We start from the raw sequence: 23,454 nt of genomic DNA on the forward strand, positions 1-23,454 counted from the left end.
GGGAGTGGTGCTTAAATCTGGGCAAAATTTCAATTTGAATTTCCTGTCATATCGTAGTGCCACTGGAGGTCGGGATTGGTATTCTTGAAAGCAATAGGCATCTAGTAAACAGTCATAACCTCAAAATGGCCGAGATGTTATGAACAAGTGCAGATTACAATTGAAGAGCCGCTTTATCGAAAGTGTTCGTGCTGGGCATTATATTTCGAACTAGTTCGATTCTTCTGGTACCTCAGATCAACTGTTTACAATATTGTGGCCAAGTATAATGCTTTGGAGAAGTCTGGGGAAGGTTTCACTAGCCCGGGGAGGAAATCTCATTCGAGGAAACGCGTGCTTGTCCGGATTTAAGGGCTGCACCCTGTAGATCAAATTATTCCTAAATAGAAATACAAGATACAGTTATGACATGGAATTAATATACACTTAAGTTTTACATAGATATTCATTGACACTATGATAACACGCATAAGCCAGATAGAATCTTCATGAATATAGAAATTCTCATCTAATTTTTTTAATGCTAAGGCAAATTTTTAAGCAATTTTGTGCCCATTGATATTGATCCTTTAGCTACCATAGACAAGGTTGATGGTTTCACCTGTATGTCTTTACCTCTTCTCATTTTGTGACATTTTAACTGTTATTCGTTGTAAAGTCATTCTTGTTTTTCACAGCATAAGTCACTTCATGATAAATGGGTACATAAGGTACAGTTAATTTTCCCAAATATTTAAATAGGGGTCACCAATGTGCACGATAAGGCTAATTATGTACGAGTCATATTATTTTTTCTGAACTAAAAATACCCTATTTAATGAGGATGAGGTTCCCCAGATCACAATTCCATGAGAAGTTACAGAGTAAAACAATCCATAACATAACGTTTTTAAGAAATTTACACTGACATCTGGTAGTACACTGAATTAATTTTCTTACACGATTGAGAGATATGTTCATCTCACTTGAGATGAGGGTTGACATGGCATAATACAAAAGGACAATGCCATAGTGGAAGAAGCCTTGAGTGATGGCTTTCTCTTCTTTAGTATGCACAGAGGATTCAAGGGAATGCTGGGAATTAAAGGGGTAGGACGGTGGAGGGAATCATGGGGGTTATCGTAGGATAATGAACGTTGTGCGATGAAGTGTTACATCAGAGCAGCCCACTTCCATTGGGAGGGGAGGGGTTGCAATCACTAATGTGAGGATCGATAATTATGCACTCACTCAATCATATCTATTTTTGGGATTCCCAGTGTGATGACTGTGGTTCCCCGTTGAGAGTGCAGCATCTTCTGATGGAAGTGTGATGAGTGGTTGGGTGTGCATGAAATGCTGAATGCTAAGGGGGAGAACCCTGAGACGTCAGTTACGTATTTATGTTTTTGAAAGAAACTGACATTCTAACCTCTAATAATATTAGAATGTATACACTTTCATGTCATGTTTTCATATATATCTCTAATTTCCTTATTACTTAGGATATGATCAGTTTTTGATAGACTGTAAGTGATATGATATGATATGATTATCATTGTTAAGGCATCCCCAGAATCAATTACCTGCATACCTTGAACATATTTCCTATTTTATTTCCTTTGCATGCATGTGCAACTGATATAATTTTTACACCTTTTAACAGAAGTAGAAGGTGCTGGTGTTTGCTGTTATATTCTGTTCTTTTTTGATATACGTACTCCTGGCATGCATTTTGACATTTATAATGAATTGGTTTTGTTTGACTTTTTTAATAGTGACCTCTTTTATGTACTACAAATTGCTAGTACTTATTAATCAAGTGTAATCAATGACATTTTGTATTGTGCTTTCATACTGGTTAGTTTTGAAAATCTAAGATTTATTTGTGGGAACAGAAACTGACTGAGTCCGGTGTTTTTTTTCCTTATTACCTATTTCTAACCAAAAATTAATTCTCATTCTTTTAGCTCCTTTTTCTTGTCATTGTCACATTTTCATGGTTCAGTGCCCAAATATTAAATATCTTGTACTTTTACTTGCAAATTATTTTGGGGATTTCATTTATGATTAATTTCATTTAGCAAATGATTGAAATCTTTTTGTCAGCTTTTCTGCCTAGAACATAGACATTAAAAGATATCTGTGTAACATTTCCTCCTGAGTATCGGGCTGGATTCCAGAAATGTAATGCAATGGTTTGTTTGGAGACTTTCATTGCGCAGGCCAAACTCATCATTCCCCAGGTAACAAAATCTCATACATATTAAAAATCCATGACATGACATTAAGCGTCAAATGCTACTTATCTTCAGAGCACTTTTCTTTCTTTCATGATGAGCGGTGATAACATGACTAATTTTGTAGGGATAAAAATTGAAAGTGTAAAGAAAAACAGGATCTTTACATCCATTTAAATGAATAAGTACTCATGATGTATTAGGCAATTTGAATTTTAAATGAAAAAGTAAACTAGGAAGTAAAAGTACAAATTCTTATTGATCTACCTAAGATCCAATCCACAGTATCATTTTCAAATTATAGTTACGATTACAAAATCCAGCCTTGTTGTAAAAGCAGGGAAAGGTTATAGAGGAGGTTATGAAAAAGGAGTGCGCCATGGAACTAGCAACAAAAAACAGGAGGGAGTATATTTGATGCAATGCAGTTAATTCATTTAAAGCTTCTGTTTTAATTATGATATACTAAGCCTTTAATTTTTCATTAAATATGACTGAATTCCTCAAAGTGATACCAAAAATAGTGATTTGCAGTTCAAAATGCTGAGCTGGCTGGAAAAAATGCACTGTGCCTGTAATAACTTTTTGCGATAAAAAAATAGAAAAAAAATTTAAGCAATCAGTTAGTGGATTTTGTCTATCCAAAATGTTAACAGCTTAACAAACAAAATGCAAAGACAAGAGTCTTTAGAAATTGTGAATAATTATTAGGAATAGTTTTATGAGTTGAGAATTGAGGTAGATCATCTAACAGCATTTGGTAAACTAATTAAGTGAGAAATAAATAGTTTTCAATTTGTATGTTGGACTAGCATTAATTAAAAACCACAATATTAATTTCTGGGATGGGGAAAATATGAGGTGATGGTGACAGAAATGATCATAATGACCACTTAAATGCTCCTAGTGTTAATCCTAGCTATATCTGCTTTGTCAGTGGACCTCTAATAAAAGCAAAAGTGCTAACAAACGTTAGCGATAGATAAAATGCTTGAACAGGCCTGATTTGTACTATAGAAATATTGTCATTCGGTAGCCAAATCCTTAATCCAAGTAGAATATTTAAAAGAAAAATGTCAATAATGTTTATATAATGGTAATGAAACAACTTCCATAACCTCTTCCCTGCGGAAATACTGGCTGGATTATATGACACCAAAAGGTTATGGGCACAGAGGATTAGTGTGGGCCCTAAAAAAATAGCATTACCCATGTTTGGTTTTATATTTACAATTCCACTCCAAGGAAATTGGCATAAAGGTAGAAGTTACACTTATTTAAATGATTTTGCCTGTAATCCTTGTCAGTAGATAATTTACCCGAAGTGCCTAGGCTGTTTACCCATTGACATTAATGGCAGTCACTAGGATATGAAGGACTGAAATGTTGCTTGCATTGTTGCATTTTAATTTCCTCATGTGTTTTTTCATTTTGCAGTTTGCTTGCATTTAATTTCCCTGGTCTATTTTTATTGATGCCATGTCAGCTAATGTATATAGTATGACATTTTACTCTGGAAATGTTTCTACGAATATGTCAGGACAGCATCTTTAATCCAGTAAGAATAAATAAACAAGTATTCACAAGTTTAGAATTAAAGAAAAAAAAAGATAAATATCAAACCTTCAAAATTCTTTTATAATTAGAGGATCTTATCAACCCAGTCCCACATCTATGTGTCACCTCTAGGTAGTAATGCACTGTGTTTGTGATATCAAACTAGTGTAGTCACTGAGATTGACTGCCAAAAATTTGCATACATATTATTACAATATCAACATGAATTACACATTGAATTGATTATCATGCTAAGCCATTAAAATATACAATTATTATTATTTCATTGGCAGTCGACCTCAAAGGTAGATTTTAGATTGACACTGACCGGACATCAATACGTTTCTTAGCTTAGTGTAACAAGACATACCCTGACACCCCTCACTTCTTAAACTGTTCTCAAATTCAGATTTCTTCCTCCCTCCCCTAATTCCTTCCAACATGCCTATCCTATTCCTGCCCTTTCCTCTTATGCCTAATATTCTCCCCCCAATCACAGTCTAATAGTACATCCCACTTGTATATAAATTTCTAACCATTGCTACAGACTTCACCATTTACTTCCCATCTTTAATATATCCCTGGTTTACCTTAACTGTTGTCTGGTATTATTTTCTCATCTTCCTCTTATTTACTTCCATTGAGTTACTTTCTCAGTTTTCAATAGGGATTTTGCCGTTTAACAACCTGAGAGGCTCCATTCCCCCCTGATGAATCTTGGGTTCCCAAGTAATAAGTACTACTCCTTTGTCAATCTGTGGCTGCTTGTATAGAGATACCTAAGTGGGTCTTTAATGGAGTGGATTCTCCTGCCTTCTCTGTCCTTATCTATTGTCCATGTTACAGCTCATGTGCCTTTTGGACCTCTTCTTTGTACCAGGGACCAGAAGGTACCCTAACTTGATCAGAGGATGTATGAGAAGGCGTAAACCGATCTCCTTTAGGTCCCTAGTTAGCCTACATTCAGTGCCCATCCTCCATAATGGGAAGGTGTGGGGATGTGGATTTTTACCCAGGGAGATATAGCTTTTAATGAAAAGTCAGAATAAGGAAGAAATTCTGATGCTGTTGAACTTCAAATGATTTTTGTTAGGATTAAATAATTTCCAGTTATTCTTGAGAAAAGTTTGGACAGGAGAAGGTGGAGAAATTTGTACCATCCATATGATAGTGGAGTCAGCTGCTGAAGGAGAAATTGCCTTTCTTCCTTTCACGTGCTTAAAGCAAGTACACCCATTTAATGACACCCACCATAGCACCTTTGGCTTTTATTTTCTTTTCCTTTCTACAGCAATGATGCTGGTTCATAATTTGTTGGAGAATTTTTTCAATGTGAAACCAGTCATGCAATTTTCATTATATTATAATTTCTGTGTAATATAAAGATATATAGTGGTTATTCATCACGTCCACAAATTCATGTTAGATACCCAAGTATAGAGGCAAATTTTAAAAACCATGCTGTGATGGATATTTGGATGTTTTTTGTTTCAGGAACACGGTTTCATGGACCCAAATGAAATTATATTCGATATGAGCAAAGATCAAAGGAAAGACTTCTACAGAGTTGTAGCAAATGGGATCAATCGGCCTCTATTTTCTGTTTACCGGAGGGTTATTAGGTAAAAAAAGATCTCACTGCCCTAGCTTATTTGAATGATCTTCCTTTGTCTAATGGTTATTTCTGATTCCAATTAGGATGTATGACAACAAAAATCATGTTGGGAAGTACAATACCACGGAACTACAGAGGCTGCGTGAACTCAGGCAGAAGCATGGGAATGATTGGCAGAAAATTGGCACAGCATTAGGCAGATCTGCATCCTCCATCAGAGATAGGTGTCGGTTATTGAAAGAAAATTGTAACACAGGTTAGTGATCATTTGTAATTGATCAAGTTTTACATTGTTTTACACTTCAAATTTTTAAATTATTTTTTAGTGTGTGATATTCCAGTGGGTATAGTGCTGGGCTACACATTGGAGGTCCCGGGTTTGATCCCAGTTGACCCCTCTGGGCTCCCTTAACTTCACCCTAGCTTCGTGATTTTTGAGCACCAGATCTGGCTAAATACAGGTGGTTATTTATCATAAGTAAAAGAACCAGCCCCCATGGCCTGTTAATATGTGAAATTCACTCACTGCTGCTCGAGGTATAAGATGAGCTCCACCCTCGCCTATCAAAGCCAACATTTAGTGAAACCTGTAATAATTGCCATCAAATCCTGATTGTACATCATGTGTCAGCCTCCATCTAGTGCAACTTAAAAGATGAATGACTGTTGTCAATCAGGGGGTAATTGAAAATTTTGTCCCTGTGCATACAAGTGTGATACTTACAGATAGTCCTGATTTTCCTTGTGATTAGGCTCCTGGCTCTTGCAGACATACATTTTTCATGACTGAAGGATGCTCTGGTAAGCTATAAGAAGTCAGTGGAGCCTACAACAATGAGCAAATTCATTCCAGAATCTTTCTTATAAAGCAAAACATCCATTGAGAAAAAAATTTTCCCATTAAATTAACACAATGCAATTATTCCTTTGCTGGAAAAAATAAATTATGTGCATGGTTTATTCAAAGAAAATTATGTATGCATTGTTTAGGATCATTAGTCATCATTAACTTTACTTTATTGCGGAATGAACCAACCTGGAATGCGGATTCGATTTGTTGAAATCAAAAAAGAATCTGAATAATTTATTATTTATGATACATTTTTAATTCCTTTTTTAACAGATGGCATTCTAGAGATATTTGTTTTTGCGTACAATTCAAAAATTCATGAAAATACAGCAGCATTATCCAAAAAAATTGTAGCACACCTAGCCACTGCCTTATTAGAGTGATTCATGTGAGTCTATGATGCAGCAGTTTTCAATGTTTTTCCATGGCCTCCACATCACATTTAGCCTGCTCCTCTGGACTTTACCCTCCATTGAAGGCTCGTGAAGTTTCTGAATGGTAAAAGGGCACGAGGGGTTTAATTTTCATATTGCTGCTTGCACTGGCAAAAAATAGCTGTGTAAGATGGTCATGAGAGATGGGCTTGTGGCTGGACAATGCATTTTCCTCTGCTGTTATATAGGTTCACTTTGGCATCTTTCCAGAAGAGACCAATTTCATCACAATTAAAAACCTGTTGCGGCAGGTAACCCTCTGAATCTGCAAGCTTCTCGAAGTCTCGGATGAAGTTACCTGCTGCCTTTGGGCCAGATCTTGCTGCTTCACCATACCTCACTATGCTGTGGGTACTTGTTCTTCTCTTAAACTTCTCGAACCTCACGTGGCCTCTCTCAAAAACTTCTTTTTTGGCGATTGATAATCCTGGCATCATCTGAACGAGGTTGGCAAAAATCACTTTTGCCTTCTCACAAATGATGTTTGTTAATAGCATTGCAATAGCTTTTTGTAGTAGTAGTAGATATAGGGGAGGCGACTGACAGCTGGGGTTATTTGTGCCATTAGGTATGGATGGTAAAGGAGGAAGGGTGGAGAGTAACCCAGTGAGGCATTAGCCTACTATTAACGCAAGGGGTCTACAGTTTACTATCCCATCCAACAGATGATGTACTCACTAAAAGTGCTCTCCACTAAGTGCCTCAAGTCAGGGTCAGGATACCACTGAAAACAATCTACTACCTCTAGGATTGGAACCCAAGCCCTCCGGTAGGAAAGCTAGTACATTAGCCCCTGCACCATCCCAATCTCCTAGCTTTTTGTTTATCTGCATAGGGAGAATCCTTTCAACATTCTTGAGAATACATGACTGTTCCATATATATAAGTATTATTGTCATACCCTTAGAAGTATAATGCATATCTGTATATATAAAATATAGTCATGATAAAAACAGATATATATGGAGAGACTCCTTTTTCATTTCTTGTATTTGAATTACATTTTTTTTGGCAGTGGAAATAAAATTTTTTCCATTTTTCAGACATTTTAATAAGGGTGGAACTATAGTTTTTCAGGAACACAGAACTGTTTATCAAATAAATAGCCAAACATATTTTCCTCAGAAAGCAATACCAATCATGTAGCCAGGGAAAAACAAATGACTTTCAAAAGAGTAATTTTAAAATAGGATAGCTGATACGGATTCATATTCATGGTATGATATACCGATTGAAATAATGCAGTGTAGATAGTTGATGGCTTATTTGTTGCTTAGTAAAGCTATGTTTTTGCTCGTCTGAATATATGAGAATATGTTTTCTGGATTAAGGAATGTGAGGGAAACGTTAATGGGAAGTACAGATAATACAAATATGTTTCTAATGAGATGTGAGATACTGTTGACAACTTTTTATTTTATGAAAATAACAACTTTTAAGAAAGCCCATATATTTCAAACTTGCATTTTTTAAATATGTATATCAAAGTTTCAAAGCACATAATTAACTTCACGAATGTCATTATATTGAAATTTTGTGGTGCTGGTAAGAAAGAAGCATGGGCAACCTGCGAAATGGATAATCAGCCCACAGATAATTGAGTGATGACCTGTAACGACTCCATATGATGCATTAGAGTCCCAAAGTGTAAGAAGATCACATATTTATTGGAAATAAACTTAAATAAAAAAATATAAAGTAGATTTGCTCCTTAAATTGTCTGCAGTAAATCATGAAGTCCTTAAAAAAAATCAATGAGAGCTTAATACAATTATCTCTTTTATTGATTTTATTTCAATTATTAAGATGAATAAATCATGACGTTATTATATGCATAAAATATTGCTGAACTTCAAAAAATGCCCCTTTTTTCTTGTAATTTTCTGTTGTAATGATGGAACCTATGGTGCACACACATATTTGACCATCCCTCATTGAAGTATATTCACCTGCCTAATTGGTTTTTGCTGCCAAAATATCTGCATGTTTTACAGCTGATGATGATCTGTGGTATTGCGACTGATTTAGATTAACTGCATGTGAATTAATTTAGATTTTTTGTGAAACTTCCACTGATGAATTTTGTTAACGGAGTTAATCAGCCATTATGAACACATTTTTGCCACCAAAGCAATTAGGCAGACAAAATGACTGCCATGGTGGTTCTTATGTTAGAGTCACTTTCTTATTAGTTATATTATTATTCCTTAATTCAAAAATAGTTTTATGCATTCCTTATTTTATTACTTTCCTTTATAGGGAAGTGGTTACCAGATGAGGAGGATAGGTTGGCTCGTGCTGTATATGATTTGACGAATGCCATACCAGGTGAGCAAGTAACAACTGGTATCTCATGGTCTCAAGTTGCAGATATTGTAGCCACCCGATCTGAAAAGCAGTGTCGTACAAAGTGGCTGAATTACTTGAACTGGAAGAATTCGGGAGGATGTGAATGGACAAAAGATGATGATGTGAAGTTAGTGGCTAGGTAAATGATACACCTCCATTCTTATTTCAAAAATAATACTTGAATGATATAAATATGTTGGAATCATTAGTTTATTTTGCTTCGTATTTTTCTGATGTGCGATTTTAATCAAGTTGGTTGGTTTTGCTCTGGTGGGGAAAGGAATCCTTGGTGCACATGATAGTTCTGTTTAAACTATCAAATATCTCAGTTCACGTAATGAAGTGACTTGCCAATTTTGTATCTTTTCAGGCTCATGTGTGTGAATGTATCTGAAGAAAATGATATAAATTGGAGTGATCTCGCGAAGGGATGGTTGGCTGTGAGATCACCGCAGTGGTTGCGGGGCAAGTGGTGGAATTTGAAGCGGCATTTGCGGGGCCATCAAAATCTACCATTCCGAGGTAATTTTATCGTTCTATGCCCCAGTCACTTATTGCCTTCTGATTGGGAAATTTTTTTTATTCTGTAATATCTCTTAAATTTTTGTGCATGCACTATTTTTAAATGGTTTCCTATTTATTACACGGTTATGGTGATAAAACACCACTTTCCTAATCTATCTTCAAAATTCAGTGGAGTGAAGCATTATTCTCCTTAATAATATCTAATTTTAAAACTGGAAGCGAGTTCGTTGTATGAAAATGCTTTCTTTTAAATTAGGAAATTGGTATTTTAATATTTTTCGGGAATATTTTTAATAGCATATAATAAAAGTATGCATATGTTTACGTAGGTGAAATGCATAACATTTAAGTGGTGAATGTGGAAATAACTTGAATAGGCATTAAAAACTGGACAATGAAATATGGGTTTAATCACGGGCTCTGTGCATGAGAATGGGATCCCTGGATTACCACAGTATTTCATACTACAGTTAACTCTCAATTATCCATGTGTGGACTACCCATATTGTGGATTATCCATGCTATTCTCTCTCACCAGTACCCCAAAATTGTGATAACTATACCATCGTAAAGATAATTAAAAGATTTGAAACTTCGATACACTTTTTTAAAGTGCAAGTTTGAAATATCTAGGCTTCTTTAAAAGTTGTTAATTTCACAATATAAAAAGTTGTCAATGGTATTTGATTTTTCATTTCAACGTTTTGTACTCTTTGTACTTTCCATCTATCCCTCACATTAAGTAACCCTCAGAACACCATATTCTCATGTATTATAGATGAGGAAATGCATAGTTTTACTAAGCAACAAGTAAGCCAATAACTATCTGCTTTGCATTATTTTATTCGATATCATATAATGAATATTTATCCAGATCAGCAATCCCTTGTCAATATTCATCATTCGCCAGCCAGTGATTGGTTTAGCTTTCTGAGGAAAATATGTTCTGCTATTTGCTTGATAATAGTTCTTTTTTCTTAGAAAGCAATAATTCCAGCCTTTTCCTTTTATAAATGGCTGAAAAACAGATAAAATATAGTTTCTGTACCTAAAATATGTGAATTAATCACAGGGAATAAAAAAGGAGAGTCTCAGTACATATCCATTACTTAAGTGACCATATTTGCCACACGTTTGGGCTATTTGTTGTTTTTCTGCTTTTCCATGCTTTATCATGCATCCATTAGCTGGGATAATCAAGAGTTTGCTGTGTACATTATTTAATTTAACACTTTGTGGCTAAAATGTAATTATTAAATCTATATTTGCTCAACAAAGACACTTTTATAATTTTATTTCTTGAGTGGATTTGGAAAAGTGAATTGTATCCTAGCTCATGAAAAAATCAGTAATGGTAAACTAATATATGTGTAAAAAATGCCATTCATAATAGTTCATCCAAATCCTGTAGTTTCATAACATAAAAATTCATGGAATATTGGTGAATAAAAACATTGTAAAACCCTAAAGTTCTCTTGACTATGCCACATACTCTTTCAGCATATTCCAAAAATATTTCCTTCCAACTCTCCCAAGCACCACTACTGGGTGGTCCCATTCTGACTGATTTGTGTCCAGCTAATCCTAAAGCATGATTTCATATTGCATTCATGTAATCCTTTATAAAGCTTGAATCCGAAGTAGTAGTAGCATTAGTAGATATTAGGGGGGGAGATGACTGATGCCTGAGGCATTTGCACCAGTATAGATAGGTGGGTCATTTCGTAGGGATTGGATGTTCTAGGAGTAGAGGAAGGGCGGAGAGAAAGCCGGCATCAGCATTGGGCCACTCATAACGGAAGGTGCTCGGGGGTCAACAGTTTTAGCATCCCATGTGACGTACAGCTCACTCCACGTGAGGTGCTCTCCACATTGCATCTCAAGTACGTTTCAGGATACCACATGAAAAATCATGTTGCCTCTGGGAATTTTAAGCAACAGCATTCTGGCCGTTGACATAGTCTTTTAGATGTTTATTAGAATGTTTTTATGAGTGAAAGTAGACTAAGGATATTTGTAGATTTTGGCAACTTGTTGGCAAAAATGTGCCAAATCTATCTGTGCTGACCATAAAAATGCTGTAACTATGTAGGTCATTAAATAAGTCCTTAGGAAAAATAGAAAAACATTATTTTGGGTAGATTTTTTTTAATTTTTCACCATAATCATCTTTTAGTTCAATATGCTGTTCCCAGCATTTCTCCAACTTTATCAAGCCATCCATAAAGTAGGATTTTGGAAGGTCCATAAGATGGGCATCTCTGTTGGTAATGACATCCTTGTTCAATGTGAATTGTTTTCCACTGAGCCACCATTTTTCAAGTTTAGAAATGAAAGAAATCTCTGAGATGCAAATCTGGTGAATACACAGGATATTGTAGTAATTAGAACTTTAATTCCATAATTTTTGCCATGGAAACTGCACAGGTGTGCACCCATGCATTGTCTTGAGAGAAAAGAATTGTTTCTTTGCCAAATAAGGATGTTTTTTCTTGATTTCTTTGCTCAAATGGTGCAATTGTGACCTTTGGAGCCGGATTGCCATTAGAAACCTAAACTGTTGACTGGTCATTTTTCTCTGGAGTGAAGTAGTGTATCCATGTTTCATTCATAGTTATATATTGACTCAGGAACTCATCGTAGTTCCAGCAACAGAAAAGCACGAAGCCAGCCTCCTCATAGACCACACAATGCATTTTTTTCTCCACTGGGGGCAAACCTAGCACTCATCTTGCCAAAAGATTTTTTGCATGTAATTTTTCTTGTAAAATTGAAAGCATTGTACTTTTTATTTGCCTTTAGCCTCGACTATTTTGCAAAATTTGATTCATTGATTAATCAAGGACATATTGTGGATTTTGTTGATCATTTGGGAGGATGTCACTTCCACTGGGCGTCCCGATTGACATTCATAATTTTTGTATGTACAGCCATGTTTAAACTCATTTCTCCAATTGTAAACAGTAGAAAACCAAGGAGGAGATGTGGCATGAAGTTCATCCAACTCTGCTTTGGTATCTTTCAGTGTTAAGCCTTTGAAATAGAATTGTTTAATCACAAAAAAACTAATTTTTTCTATTATTCTAAATAAACAAAGGTTTGTTGCTTTATCCACTTACGATTACTAAATTAGCTAAATTGAATTCATATTGCTGAAACTGTTAGAGCAGTCTAGTGAGAGATTAGATTTACTAAAAGCAAACCGATTTCAATACTGGGAGCACCATCTCTTTGATTTACTAAGGACCTATCAAACGACCCATGTATTAGTCGTGACTACTGTGCAGTGTGTGGGTACTTCAAAAGTTGTTGACCTAGACTACTCCACCTTTTATTACATTTCAATGTTTACTGAAAATCCTGTAAAATGGAGCCATAATAAGTACTATGTTTCACAAAAACTGGGCATTTAGGTAATGGATATGGTAGTACTTGAACTATTGGTACTAGTAATGAGAGAGTTGTGCATTGGCAGGAACAAGAGTTGGTGAACGAAATGTTTGTGAGAAGAATGGATGTCTTGTGGGCATGTAAACTTAAACACCAAGGGTGTGATGTTGAAATTGATGGCAATGGTGTTGCATAATGGCCGGGTATTAATGATGGTATGCATGGCACTCAGTGTATAGGCTTGATTCTGAATGAGAGGGCTGGAATGGAGAGCATGAATTAGTGGTGCGTAGGTTGTTCTGAGTGCATATGAAAGTTGGTGTTCAAAGAGTCTTAATTTGTAGCTTTTCGTTTACCACTGCTTGGAAAAACTGATAGTGTGACAAGTCCTTTGGCTTGATATTGTAAGTATAAGAAGGGGGAAACAGAGGACATGACCATGGAAATGTAATAGGATTGATGGCGGATGAGGGTGAGAGCATTTTTTTTTACAATACCACCATCACGGGCAATGGTGGCCATGGGTGGTGAGAAGCATTATGAAATATTGGGGAAAAAATAATCAAAATAGACATTTGTTTCAGCAGCTGCAGAACAAAATTTGTAAATAAAAATGACAAAGTGTTCAAATTTAAAGTTTTAAAAGGCAAATATGCTTGAATATAATTTTTTTAGCTAATAAATGTTTGGAAATAACTTGACCTGCCTTTATTATTGGTGTGTGTTTACGTCATGATGAACATTAAAAGGATAATGTTATGAACCCATTTAAGAGGTTTCATTATTTCTTTGGAAGTGAACAAATTAATATGTTGCAATTATTGCAACAATACAGGCATATTGGCAGGTGGGAACCATTGAGCTCAATTGTCACTTCTGATTAGGACGCCATGAAGTGCCTAGAGTTAGCTACAACCTCCAACTGACTCCTCTACCTGATTCCTATGTGTTTCTCCTCGTTTTGACCCGGCTACCTCGGACATCCACTCTTTGGGTTTTATTTTAGACTTATGCACAGTTCAGTTCCATCTCTATCCTGACTTTACCACAATGTACTTTATACTGCTTGGCAAATTCCAACGGAGATAGGAAAGACAATGTATCAGGATAATATTATGGCCAGTGATGTAGGGCTGGCATGATGGACTGCGTTACACTTAAGTATTGGGTACTTTACTTTGTATACATATGCTCTTCTCAAGACTTTTGGCCAAAACATGTGTTAACAAATGAAAAGCATTCATTTCAGGTTATTTGGGATATGCCCTACCACCATATTTACTGACATGCTGCCCCAAACTCCCCTGAGGAGAGGTACGCTAATTGCCACTGCAGATCAAGGAATAGTGGGCAAAGACTGGTTGGGGTCCTAAACACTGTGTGATGCTGCCACCACTTCAAGAGAGTACTACATTATTCCCCAGGATTCGCTGAATGTGTAAAAATATCCTGTGCCTCACTACACAGCCAAATGATTAGTTGCAATGAAGAATTCCCAAGCACAGGAATACCACAATTAGAATTTGTGGAGGACGTTGCAGAAGCTCATATTGGAGGTGAAGGAGTTAGATGAGCTATGATTCGACAGTTTTTAGCTGAGTACAAGTGGAAGTAAAAGAATTGAAAAGGGTAACATTTTATTTTTTAGTTCTAAATAAAACAAAGCATTCACTCCTTCCTGCCCCCCATCCTTTCACTTACCCTAGATGTTGAAAGTAATGCAAGAGCATGCCTCTGTGCTACAGCAGCCCTCCTCTTGCTTTGAGGAATCTCTCTTTCCTCTCTTGGCTCTCTTCCTCCTTCTTGTGTTTTATGTTTAGATTTGATTCATGTTCCAGTGAAAGTTCTTATATTTACCAGTATGAAAAACAAGTGGTGATACACTTTTTGATCTGAATTTGAAATGATTGGATAATGGTGATGTGTCAAGAATGTAGATAAATGCAATCCACTGAAATTAATATCTACTACACACCCAGGGATGATATATGGTTCAGTATTAATGGACTTGAATATAATCCTGGCTTGACACGATAAAGCACGTTTAATATCAACAAAAATGACCTTCTAAGGACAAATTAATGTTTTACTTTCATTATGCTAATTACATCTTATTTTTTATGACCTGAACTGTGAGATCAGTAGCCCTCAGAAAATCTCCTTCATTTTTCTAAAACAGTGCAACTTATGTGAAATAATTCAAATCTCATTTAGTAACAATTGTTAAATGAATATGACAAGGTTAGTTTAAAAATTATTGGAAAAGTTTTGGAAAAATAATTTATTCCATATATTGCTACATTGCCTCAAAATTCTTCAAAGTACATCCCTTGAGCATCGACACACTTTTGCCCCTGGCTTTTCCACGGCTCGAAGGCTCCCTGGTAGGCAGATTCTGGAAGGTCCTTAAGGGTCTGTGTGAATGCTTCTTTGACTGCACTTAGGGTTCCATGGTGGTGTTCTTTGAGGGAGGATTCCACTTTTGGGCATAGGTAATAGTCTGCTGGTGCCAAGTCGGGACTTAAAGGGATAAGGGGTTGTTGCATCGCGATGCAGAAGGTCTTCGTAAGCAGACACTTGATTTGTTTTTAATCGTCAATCAAGACCTTTGGGACGAGTTCAGCACAAATCTTTTGCATGGTGTGGTCTGAATGAACTGAATTCAGCACTTCATGCTCACCTTACATGTTGTTGTTGGTTCTTGATGTCAATGGCCGTCCAGCTCAGTGCTTGACCTCTACATACTCTCAGCCATCTTTGAAGTGCTTGTGCCATTTAAAAACTGCAGTTTGTGATATGATTTCATCCTTGAACACTTGGCAAATCATGCCCAATGTCTCCGTACCCAATTTTCCCAGTCCAACACAAAATTTGATGGCCTATTGCTATTCTATTGTTCACTGCATTTTGCACTTGTGCCAAGTCACTTGACAGGGGTCCACCATAAACACCATCTAGCCTGAGCAAACTATCGCAGGTGATTGGCGCTTGACACATGTTGAAGGTCAGACCTCCCACCACCGAGCCTGCATGATGTGAGCATGCTTCGACATACATTCATGGCAGGAAAATATTGTTCCCGATACTTTTTATAGAAACCTTGTATGTTGTCATGCATGGTATAACAACTTAAAAATTATATCAGTATGGAATGTAAAATAAGTTTTACATTTCAAATTTTCGTTGACTTTATAATATAATCAAGGAGGCAGTTATTTAGTACCTACATGTATGTTAACACTCGTGTATTGTTGAACTAGTGAGAACTAGGTGATTGATGGATGCATTTTCCCTGGGGGCTCTTAGGGGAGGAGTCTACAATCCTGTGTGTGAAACAGGTCATCAAAAATAATTTCCACCAAAGAAATGAATGTCATATTTACATTAACTGTCGATCATCAAATATCTAATTGATTTTATAATAGATTTCTATAAATATTTAATTACTAGTCCTTGGAAAGGCGGGTGACATGTAGGGTCAGTACTGCTGCTACTCTCATATGCAAAAGCCTATGTCACAATAGGCGAAACAATTCATAATTAGCTCTGTCACCCTGGTCCTCAGGTCATTGGTAAAAATGCCAAAGAAAATCATTTCATATTCAGTGTTTCACTCAAATGGTATTTATAAAACTCATAGGTGATGGACGGATGCATTATCCCTGGGGGCTCTTAGGGGAGGAGTCTACAATCCATGGATCAAGCTTATTATAATAATTGTTGTTACCTAAAAACTGATTAATATTAATGCCAGTGCAGCTTTAGAAGTCTCAGCGGCTGTTGACTGGTCCAACTCATTCTTAACTTTTTTCTGAAATTGTAGAAACAGACTTGTTTTATAAACTTTGCAGTGAACCAATATTCACACATTTTGATAATTCATGTATCACTTTTGAATACTAGCAGTAGTGAAAGAATATTTATATCATTAATGATGAAATAATGATCATCAAAATATAAAATGATTAATTACTTACTCTGTATCTGCGGACATTTTCATGGATTCATTCATAATAGTGCCACTGAATGTCACTTTTTTTTGGAGACTGGTGCAAGATAAATTGTCATTTGTTCCTCTGTGTGATTAACATGAACCTGTTTTGCATTTCCCACCACAACAGAGTCATACACTCTATGATGAATGCTTTCATAATCACTTGAAAAGATCAGCCATTATATGAAGCTGTCATCACCACCTGTTATTGTGTCAATGACATTTATATAATGAAGTCACTGGAGAAAATTGTGGGTTGAAGTTTGAATGAGTGTGACCTTGGTGAGGGACATCCTCTTAGGATACACGAATGATTTGGTTGGTGTTGAATGGGATGTCTGAGGAAGTGGCAGGTGCATTTAGTGACCCTTGAGTGAATCATAATGGTGAAAACTTGTGCATGAAAAAAGGAATGTCTCGCATGCATGGTTTAAGCATAATTTAATTCCTTCATATATGTTTGGCAGAGCCATTGACTCTCTCATTCCAGTGAATTTGGGGAAAAGAAAATCTGGAGGCGGATAAGTGAAATGGTTTATTGCAAGCATGAGCGACATGAAAGATTTGCGATGGGTGGCTGATGGTCGGTGGCCAAAGTGACAGCCACCCCTGTGCTGGGGAGGGATGCTTCCTTGAGTCTCCCACACTTAGTGTTCCTATGTTTATAAAGCAAAAAATGATATCAAGTGCCCATGGCATTCATGTCTCCTCCATGGAAGATATGGAAGGCTCCACATGTGAAGACAAAAGCAGCATTAGCATAAGGTACTCATCCATGTTCTATTCAATAATTGTTTTAGTTGCCACTGGAACTCATTCTGCTACATCTCAAGTTGTGGAGAAAGAGGATTGTAGTGCCCTGTCAACCTCAGCGTCAGCAGCTCAAACACCTTTAGGATTGGGTGTAATGCCTTCAACCATTGTCATTGGTTGTCCTGTTTCAACTCAGAATGATTCTCTCAGTACTACTCAGGAAGTGTTCATACATACTCTTCCGGTAAGCTTGCCTTCCTTCTCATTGATGTTATTAATATTGAGTCCTAGGCATTAACTGAATGTTGCAGATTTCCAAGCCCTTAAAATCGGTAAATTGTTAGTTCTTACCTTTTTCTCGAAGGTATGAGTGCATAACTTGTTAGAAATAGGATTTAAATAAATGGTGGAGTTTAAATAGCCTATTGCCTTTGATGGGTGGTTGAAAGCTTGTTTCTCTTCCCCAAGGCTGAAAATATCAGCCAAAAATTTTTAGCCACACTTCCGTGTGCCTTGTCTAATGAAAGTCCTAAGCTTAGCAGAAAGCATGTGAGAGCGAATTTTTGGATGGTCCGAGTCAATTACGTTTCCTTGATAAAAATTCAAAGCTTGTTAAGGAGATTGAAACCAATGTTATTGGAATTTATGATTGGAGGTCTTTAATAATGTTGTACATATCCCAGCTATAAATATCGCAATTATAACATTTGATATGTGTTTCATTTGTATCATATTCTGAAGATTAACATGCTAACTATCTGTTTCAAATGCATTTGAGCCTAAATTTTGAGAAAATGCACTAAACAAATGGTGTGTTACATTATCAATAGTTATGAATTAGTGTCTTCCTCTCATTGTACTTCTTTTAAACTGCAATTTAATTTTAATTAGGGTTAAATATTTTTTATGGGAATCTATTACATTGGAATCAGGAAATGACAATTTAAATCTAAAAATTGGTATAAAAAAATGGAATCAATCCATGATTTGTAAAAATTATTTATTTTTAATCCATTGGCCAGTTGAAATTTTTTTTTTATGGTTCAGTTGGTCAATGTCAATGGTTGCGGGAATATTGATTTAAGGGAAAAATAATGTTTTAAATGAAAAATTATATGTTCACATGCCATGTTAACTGCATTGTCTGCAAAAGAAATTGATGGAGTAAAGGGATTCCACTAAAGTCAGTGAAAAAGCAATACTTATTATGGACAAGGAAGATAAAATTTTCATTAAGTGTATTAGTATTTATCCCAAGTAAACCTTTTAGAATAATGTTTTAAAGGAAAAGGAAACATTTATTGCAGGTTGAGGCCTTGGCGAGCAATGAAAATGTTACCGTTCAAGTGAATCCATCTGCTCAATTGATTATATCAAGTGCAGAGGAAACTTCTCTCCTTCACCAAAATACGGTGGATGAATCTGAGGGCAAGTAAAGATTTATTCATTAGATTGTAATCCAATTTTCATAATCGATGATTATATGAAATATTTGAAATGAATGTAAATGAAATCTTTTCACGTAGATTACGTCTTGCTCACTATATAGTTCATATTATCTCCCATTTAGTATTGTAGGTCATTTGCTGCGCTTAATTCTCCAAGAATGTATAATTTTGGATTTTAGATTTCCAGTAATGTAATGGCCTCATAATTATAATGTATGATGCTGATAAAACTGAGAAGTTTAGATTAATATTTATGAGGCATGTTAAGCACCCTTTGGCACCTGTAAGGCATGTACATGAAAAACCATGCTAAGGCTTAAATTAGCCACCCACAGTTTGAATTGTTTAAGCATTCTGTTTATGCAGATCACCCAGGGCCTGACTCTACATTATTAAATCGACAGAAAATAAATGTTTTCTATTTTTGGAGAGTTACTCTGTTTTTCCTCCGATTCACCTGCTTCTTTAGAAAGGTTTCCCATCAGTGTACTTTAAAAGTATTCATAAATACATCAGAGTTCCCATCAATACTGCGGGCAAGGTTAACTTCTTCCCATGAAGTATTAGTTTTTAGGGGAGGCGACTGACAGCTGAGGTCATTTGCGCCATTAAGGATGGACAGGAAAGGATGAAGGGTGGAGAGGAACCCAGTGTCGGCATTAGCCTACTTTTAACAAAAGGCCCCAAGGTATCCGCGGCTTAATGTCCCACTACTCACTCACTCAATGACAACGTACTCACTCAAAGTGCACTCCACAAAGCACCTCAAGTAGGGATCGGGATGAAATATCTGCTGCCTCCGGGATTCGAACCTTCTTGGTGGGGAACCAGTACATTAGCCACCACAGCACCTCGGTCCCCCTTCTTCCCATGACTCCTGTGAAAGAGACAAATACGGCTCATCTATGGAGGTCTGGTTAGATAACCATTTTGAATTGTATGGTACTGTTGGGAATGCGTCACCTACACTTTCTGTACTCTACCACACTTGAATTTTGATCTGCAGTTTAGAAATGAGGCTAAATCGGGTACTAGAATATCCTAGATCAATATACAGTGCTCAATCATTAGAACTATTTGTCAACTTGTCTACTATTAACTACTAATTATTATTAACTGTAATAACAGAGTTAAAAATTCCCTGACTGTTGATTCACTATTGAAAGCATTATTTAATTTTGGTTTTTCAATGATTACAAATTATTCAGAAGTTGTTTTGTGCCTCTGCCTAAAATTACTCTTTCAAGTTAACAAGCGAATGGTTATATTACATTGAAATTTGTAAATCCAAGTCACCTTGTTTTTTTATATTTACTTAAAGAGTGATAAAAATTCAAATGTACTATCTTTTATATGATGGTAGTTCAACTATGAGATGATTTATATCTGATAATGATGGAATAAAAAGGTGGTTTGCTATTAGGTAACGATGTAGTACTGACGCATGTGACCAGGGTACCATGTATCACTTGTTAAAAATGATAGAGTGGTGAACTGTTTTCAAATGTATAAAGTGAAAAAAGAAAAATATATATTAAGCAGTACATTTTTAAAAACAGTGTGTTCACGCATAATATTTCCACAGTTAATGACTATTTACATGATATTTCACTTTAATGTAATTTTCCTGTGATGCATGCTGAAATGGCATTCTGTTTAATTTTCAGATCCTCTTCTTACAAATGCAACTAGTAATGCAGTAATTGTGGAAGGGAAGGAGGGAAGAGGATAAATCAAAAAATTTACTCCGAAGGCTAATTTTTACGTAAGTGGAAATCAATTTGTATTGTGCTAAAAATAAGTTTTATTTTATTTTTTTCCATCTTCCAATGCAAATTTCACTTCATTATATAACTTCAGAATGTTGGTGTGCTGAGAGAGGTTTTTATGTTTTGTCTAAATATTTATGGCACTATTTATAAATCAGCACAGCGCTTTGGCAAAGGGCAAAATATTAGAAAAATTCCTTGAATGATGAAATGCCTGCAACCATTGTGATGTATTTAACTAAAGTCAGCATAGTTTAATAGTTTATTGGGGAAATGAAAATTGCTTTAAAGTTCTGTGGTCACTTGGCGATTTGGTTGCAAGAATTCCTTTTTTCCGCTGAGGAAAGTGGTCTTGCCGCCAAAAATTTTGGAAAGCATAGATGACTACAATTCTTCTAATTAGCATCCTTGTGGATGGGAAAACAGATGCCAGTGCCTCTGTCAGTTGTGGTATGCTTCCTGGAAGGTGTCGATGGGAAACTTGTTCAGGCACCTTCTTACAGCCTCTTTCGCGTTATCCAATGTTCCAAAATGCTTGTCTTTCAAACTCCTTTTTATTCTTGGGAACAAAAAGAAGTGTGGTGGTGCCACATGGAGGCTGTAGGTTGCTTTTGCAGTGGTCCAAGGGATCACGTGAGATTGTCACTTGAGTAGCTCTCTGATCTTCCCATAATGCCTTGCGGACCATCTTGGTGTACACCTCTCTCATGATTAATTCTTTGGTAAGAATGGAAAGCACTGGTTTTTCCAAATATTGCACTCTTCTGCTAACATTCTGACGCCCAGGTGTTGATCAGCATTGAGCATGCCTCTCACTTTTTGCACATTTTCCTAGCTCTGTATCATTAATGGACGTCCAGGACGTTCCTCATGGTCAACCCCCTCTCTACCTTCCTAGAAGATCTTGTGGCAGCTGAACCATTCCTTGGGGCATTCTATACAAGTGCCCATGCCTCCAAACCCTCCATGATGGGACCCTCAAACAGGGATCCAGCCTAGCAGCAATCCGCACACTATTGGCCCGCAAACAACTGATGTGGGTCGTGTTGCTTTCCCAAGACCTCCCACCACAAATCGCCCAAATCCAGCTGTCTGCTTTGGTAGGAAAAAAATCATTTAATCATTTTTGGGATGGGCGCTGTATACACGTGAATATTAGGGTAGGCATGCATGTACATTAGGGTAGGTATACATGTATATGTATGTTTTACATTTATACAATGTGTGAATTATGTTGAATATGGTTTTCCATGAATAATATACTGAATGGCTGGTGAAAGAATATTATATAAGAGGCTAGTTGTTGATTGAAAAATCATTTGTTCATTTGAAAAATCTATTGTATAAATATACCCAAGAACTGTTCACAGAAAATTAAACATTGGAACGGTAATGGGTACATAATTATTTCAAAGGATTTTATTGTGTGTAGTTTTGAAAAGTGCATATTTCATTGAACTTAGAAAATGAGTTCTGTTGCTATAATTTAGATTTAACTGAGAATTATTTTGATATTTATTATGTAAACCATTATTTTTTGCAATTTTCATTTTATATTTGGATGTAATGATAGTTGTTTTTTATGGAATAATCATGGGGTTCATTCACAACATTTTTTTATTAATCAGATCAGAGGAATATCAGAAACGCATTATGTTTCAGTATAAAATAGTAATGCCAAAAACAGTTAAATTTTGAATAATTTTATTGAATATAATCTGAAAAATTTCATATAATGCTAAGAGAAATTTAAATCATTATTATTTTACTTAGCCAGTTTCAAAAATGTTCCCATTTGATGGTAATTAGTTGCCAAATGTCTTTACTGAATAATGAGCACAGTGAAAGTGAATTTCAAATAAATTTTGTCTTGTTTTAAGGTGGGGCTGGAGAGTTTATCTGCCGCATTAATTACATGACAACTATGGTACTGCATAATATTTATGTGACAAAAGAGAAGACTAGATATGCGCTTTGCTAGTTTTGGGCTGAAGATCAAACACATTAACTGTTTGTATGGAAGATCTTGCTTCCAAGTTGGTTAATTAGGGTAGTTACATTTGTAATGTTGTATCGAGTACTGTTACCTTCTGAGTACTTCCATCTCAAATCAGCTACCACCAGTATGGAGGCTACTGTTAACTGGGGGTCGGAGTCATTATATTGGGCAGAGTTTTGCTCCACACGATGATGAAACACAGTTACAAATCAGGTAGCCAGAGTTAGATGGCCAGTCATTAAGATCATTTTATGGGTTCGACTTATTTCAGTCCACAGAAATGGTATATGTATGATGACTATTGCAATCGTCATATCCAAAAATGGCATTAGACAATTGTGAGTGGTCTAACTGCTGACAAAAGGTAAAGAAGTTTATTTTAATGGGAAAAGAATGAATGCATCTATGCATTTATGATTTATTTATTAAAAATGTATGATGTAGTACCAAATAACAAATTACCTGAGGCAATATCGATAAATGATTGATGTGTTGGAGTATAGAGTGAAAGTGTGATAACTAATTGGAAGTGAAAGAGAAGGGATCATTCCA

General features: G+C 36.0%; 1 protein-coding gene across 1 annotated transcript in view; it reads left to right on the forward strand.

The window, feature by feature from the left end:
- Positions 1-21,902, forward strand: part of LOC139686122 (cyclin-D-binding Myb-like transcription factor 1) — a 31,672-nt gene extending 9,770 nt beyond the window's left edge. Inside the window, exons 6-12 of the mRNA XM_071583305.1 lie at positions 5,271-5,398; positions 5,475-5,647; positions 8,935-9,163; positions 9,395-9,546; positions 17,734-17,930; positions 18,994-19,118; positions 21,764-21,902. Coding sequence (XP_071439406.1) covers positions 5,271-5,398; positions 5,475-5,647; positions 8,935-9,163; positions 9,395-9,546; positions 17,734-17,930; positions 18,994-19,118; positions 21,764-21,902 — 1,143 coding nt within the window. The remainder of the gene's footprint in view (positions 1-5,270; positions 5,399-5,474; positions 5,648-8,934; positions 9,164-9,394; positions 9,547-17,733; positions 17,931-18,993; positions 19,119-21,763) is intronic.
- The last annotated feature ends 1,552 nt before the right edge of the window (positions 21,903-23,454 follow it).

This window comes from Hetaerina americana, unplaced genomic scaffold (assembly GCF_022747635.1).
Source record: "Hetaerina americana unplaced genomic scaffold, ioHetAmer1.1.p SCAF_13, whole genome shotgun sequence".
NCBI lineage: Eukaryota > Metazoa > Arthropoda > Insecta > Odonata > Calopterygidae > Hetaerina > Hetaerina americana.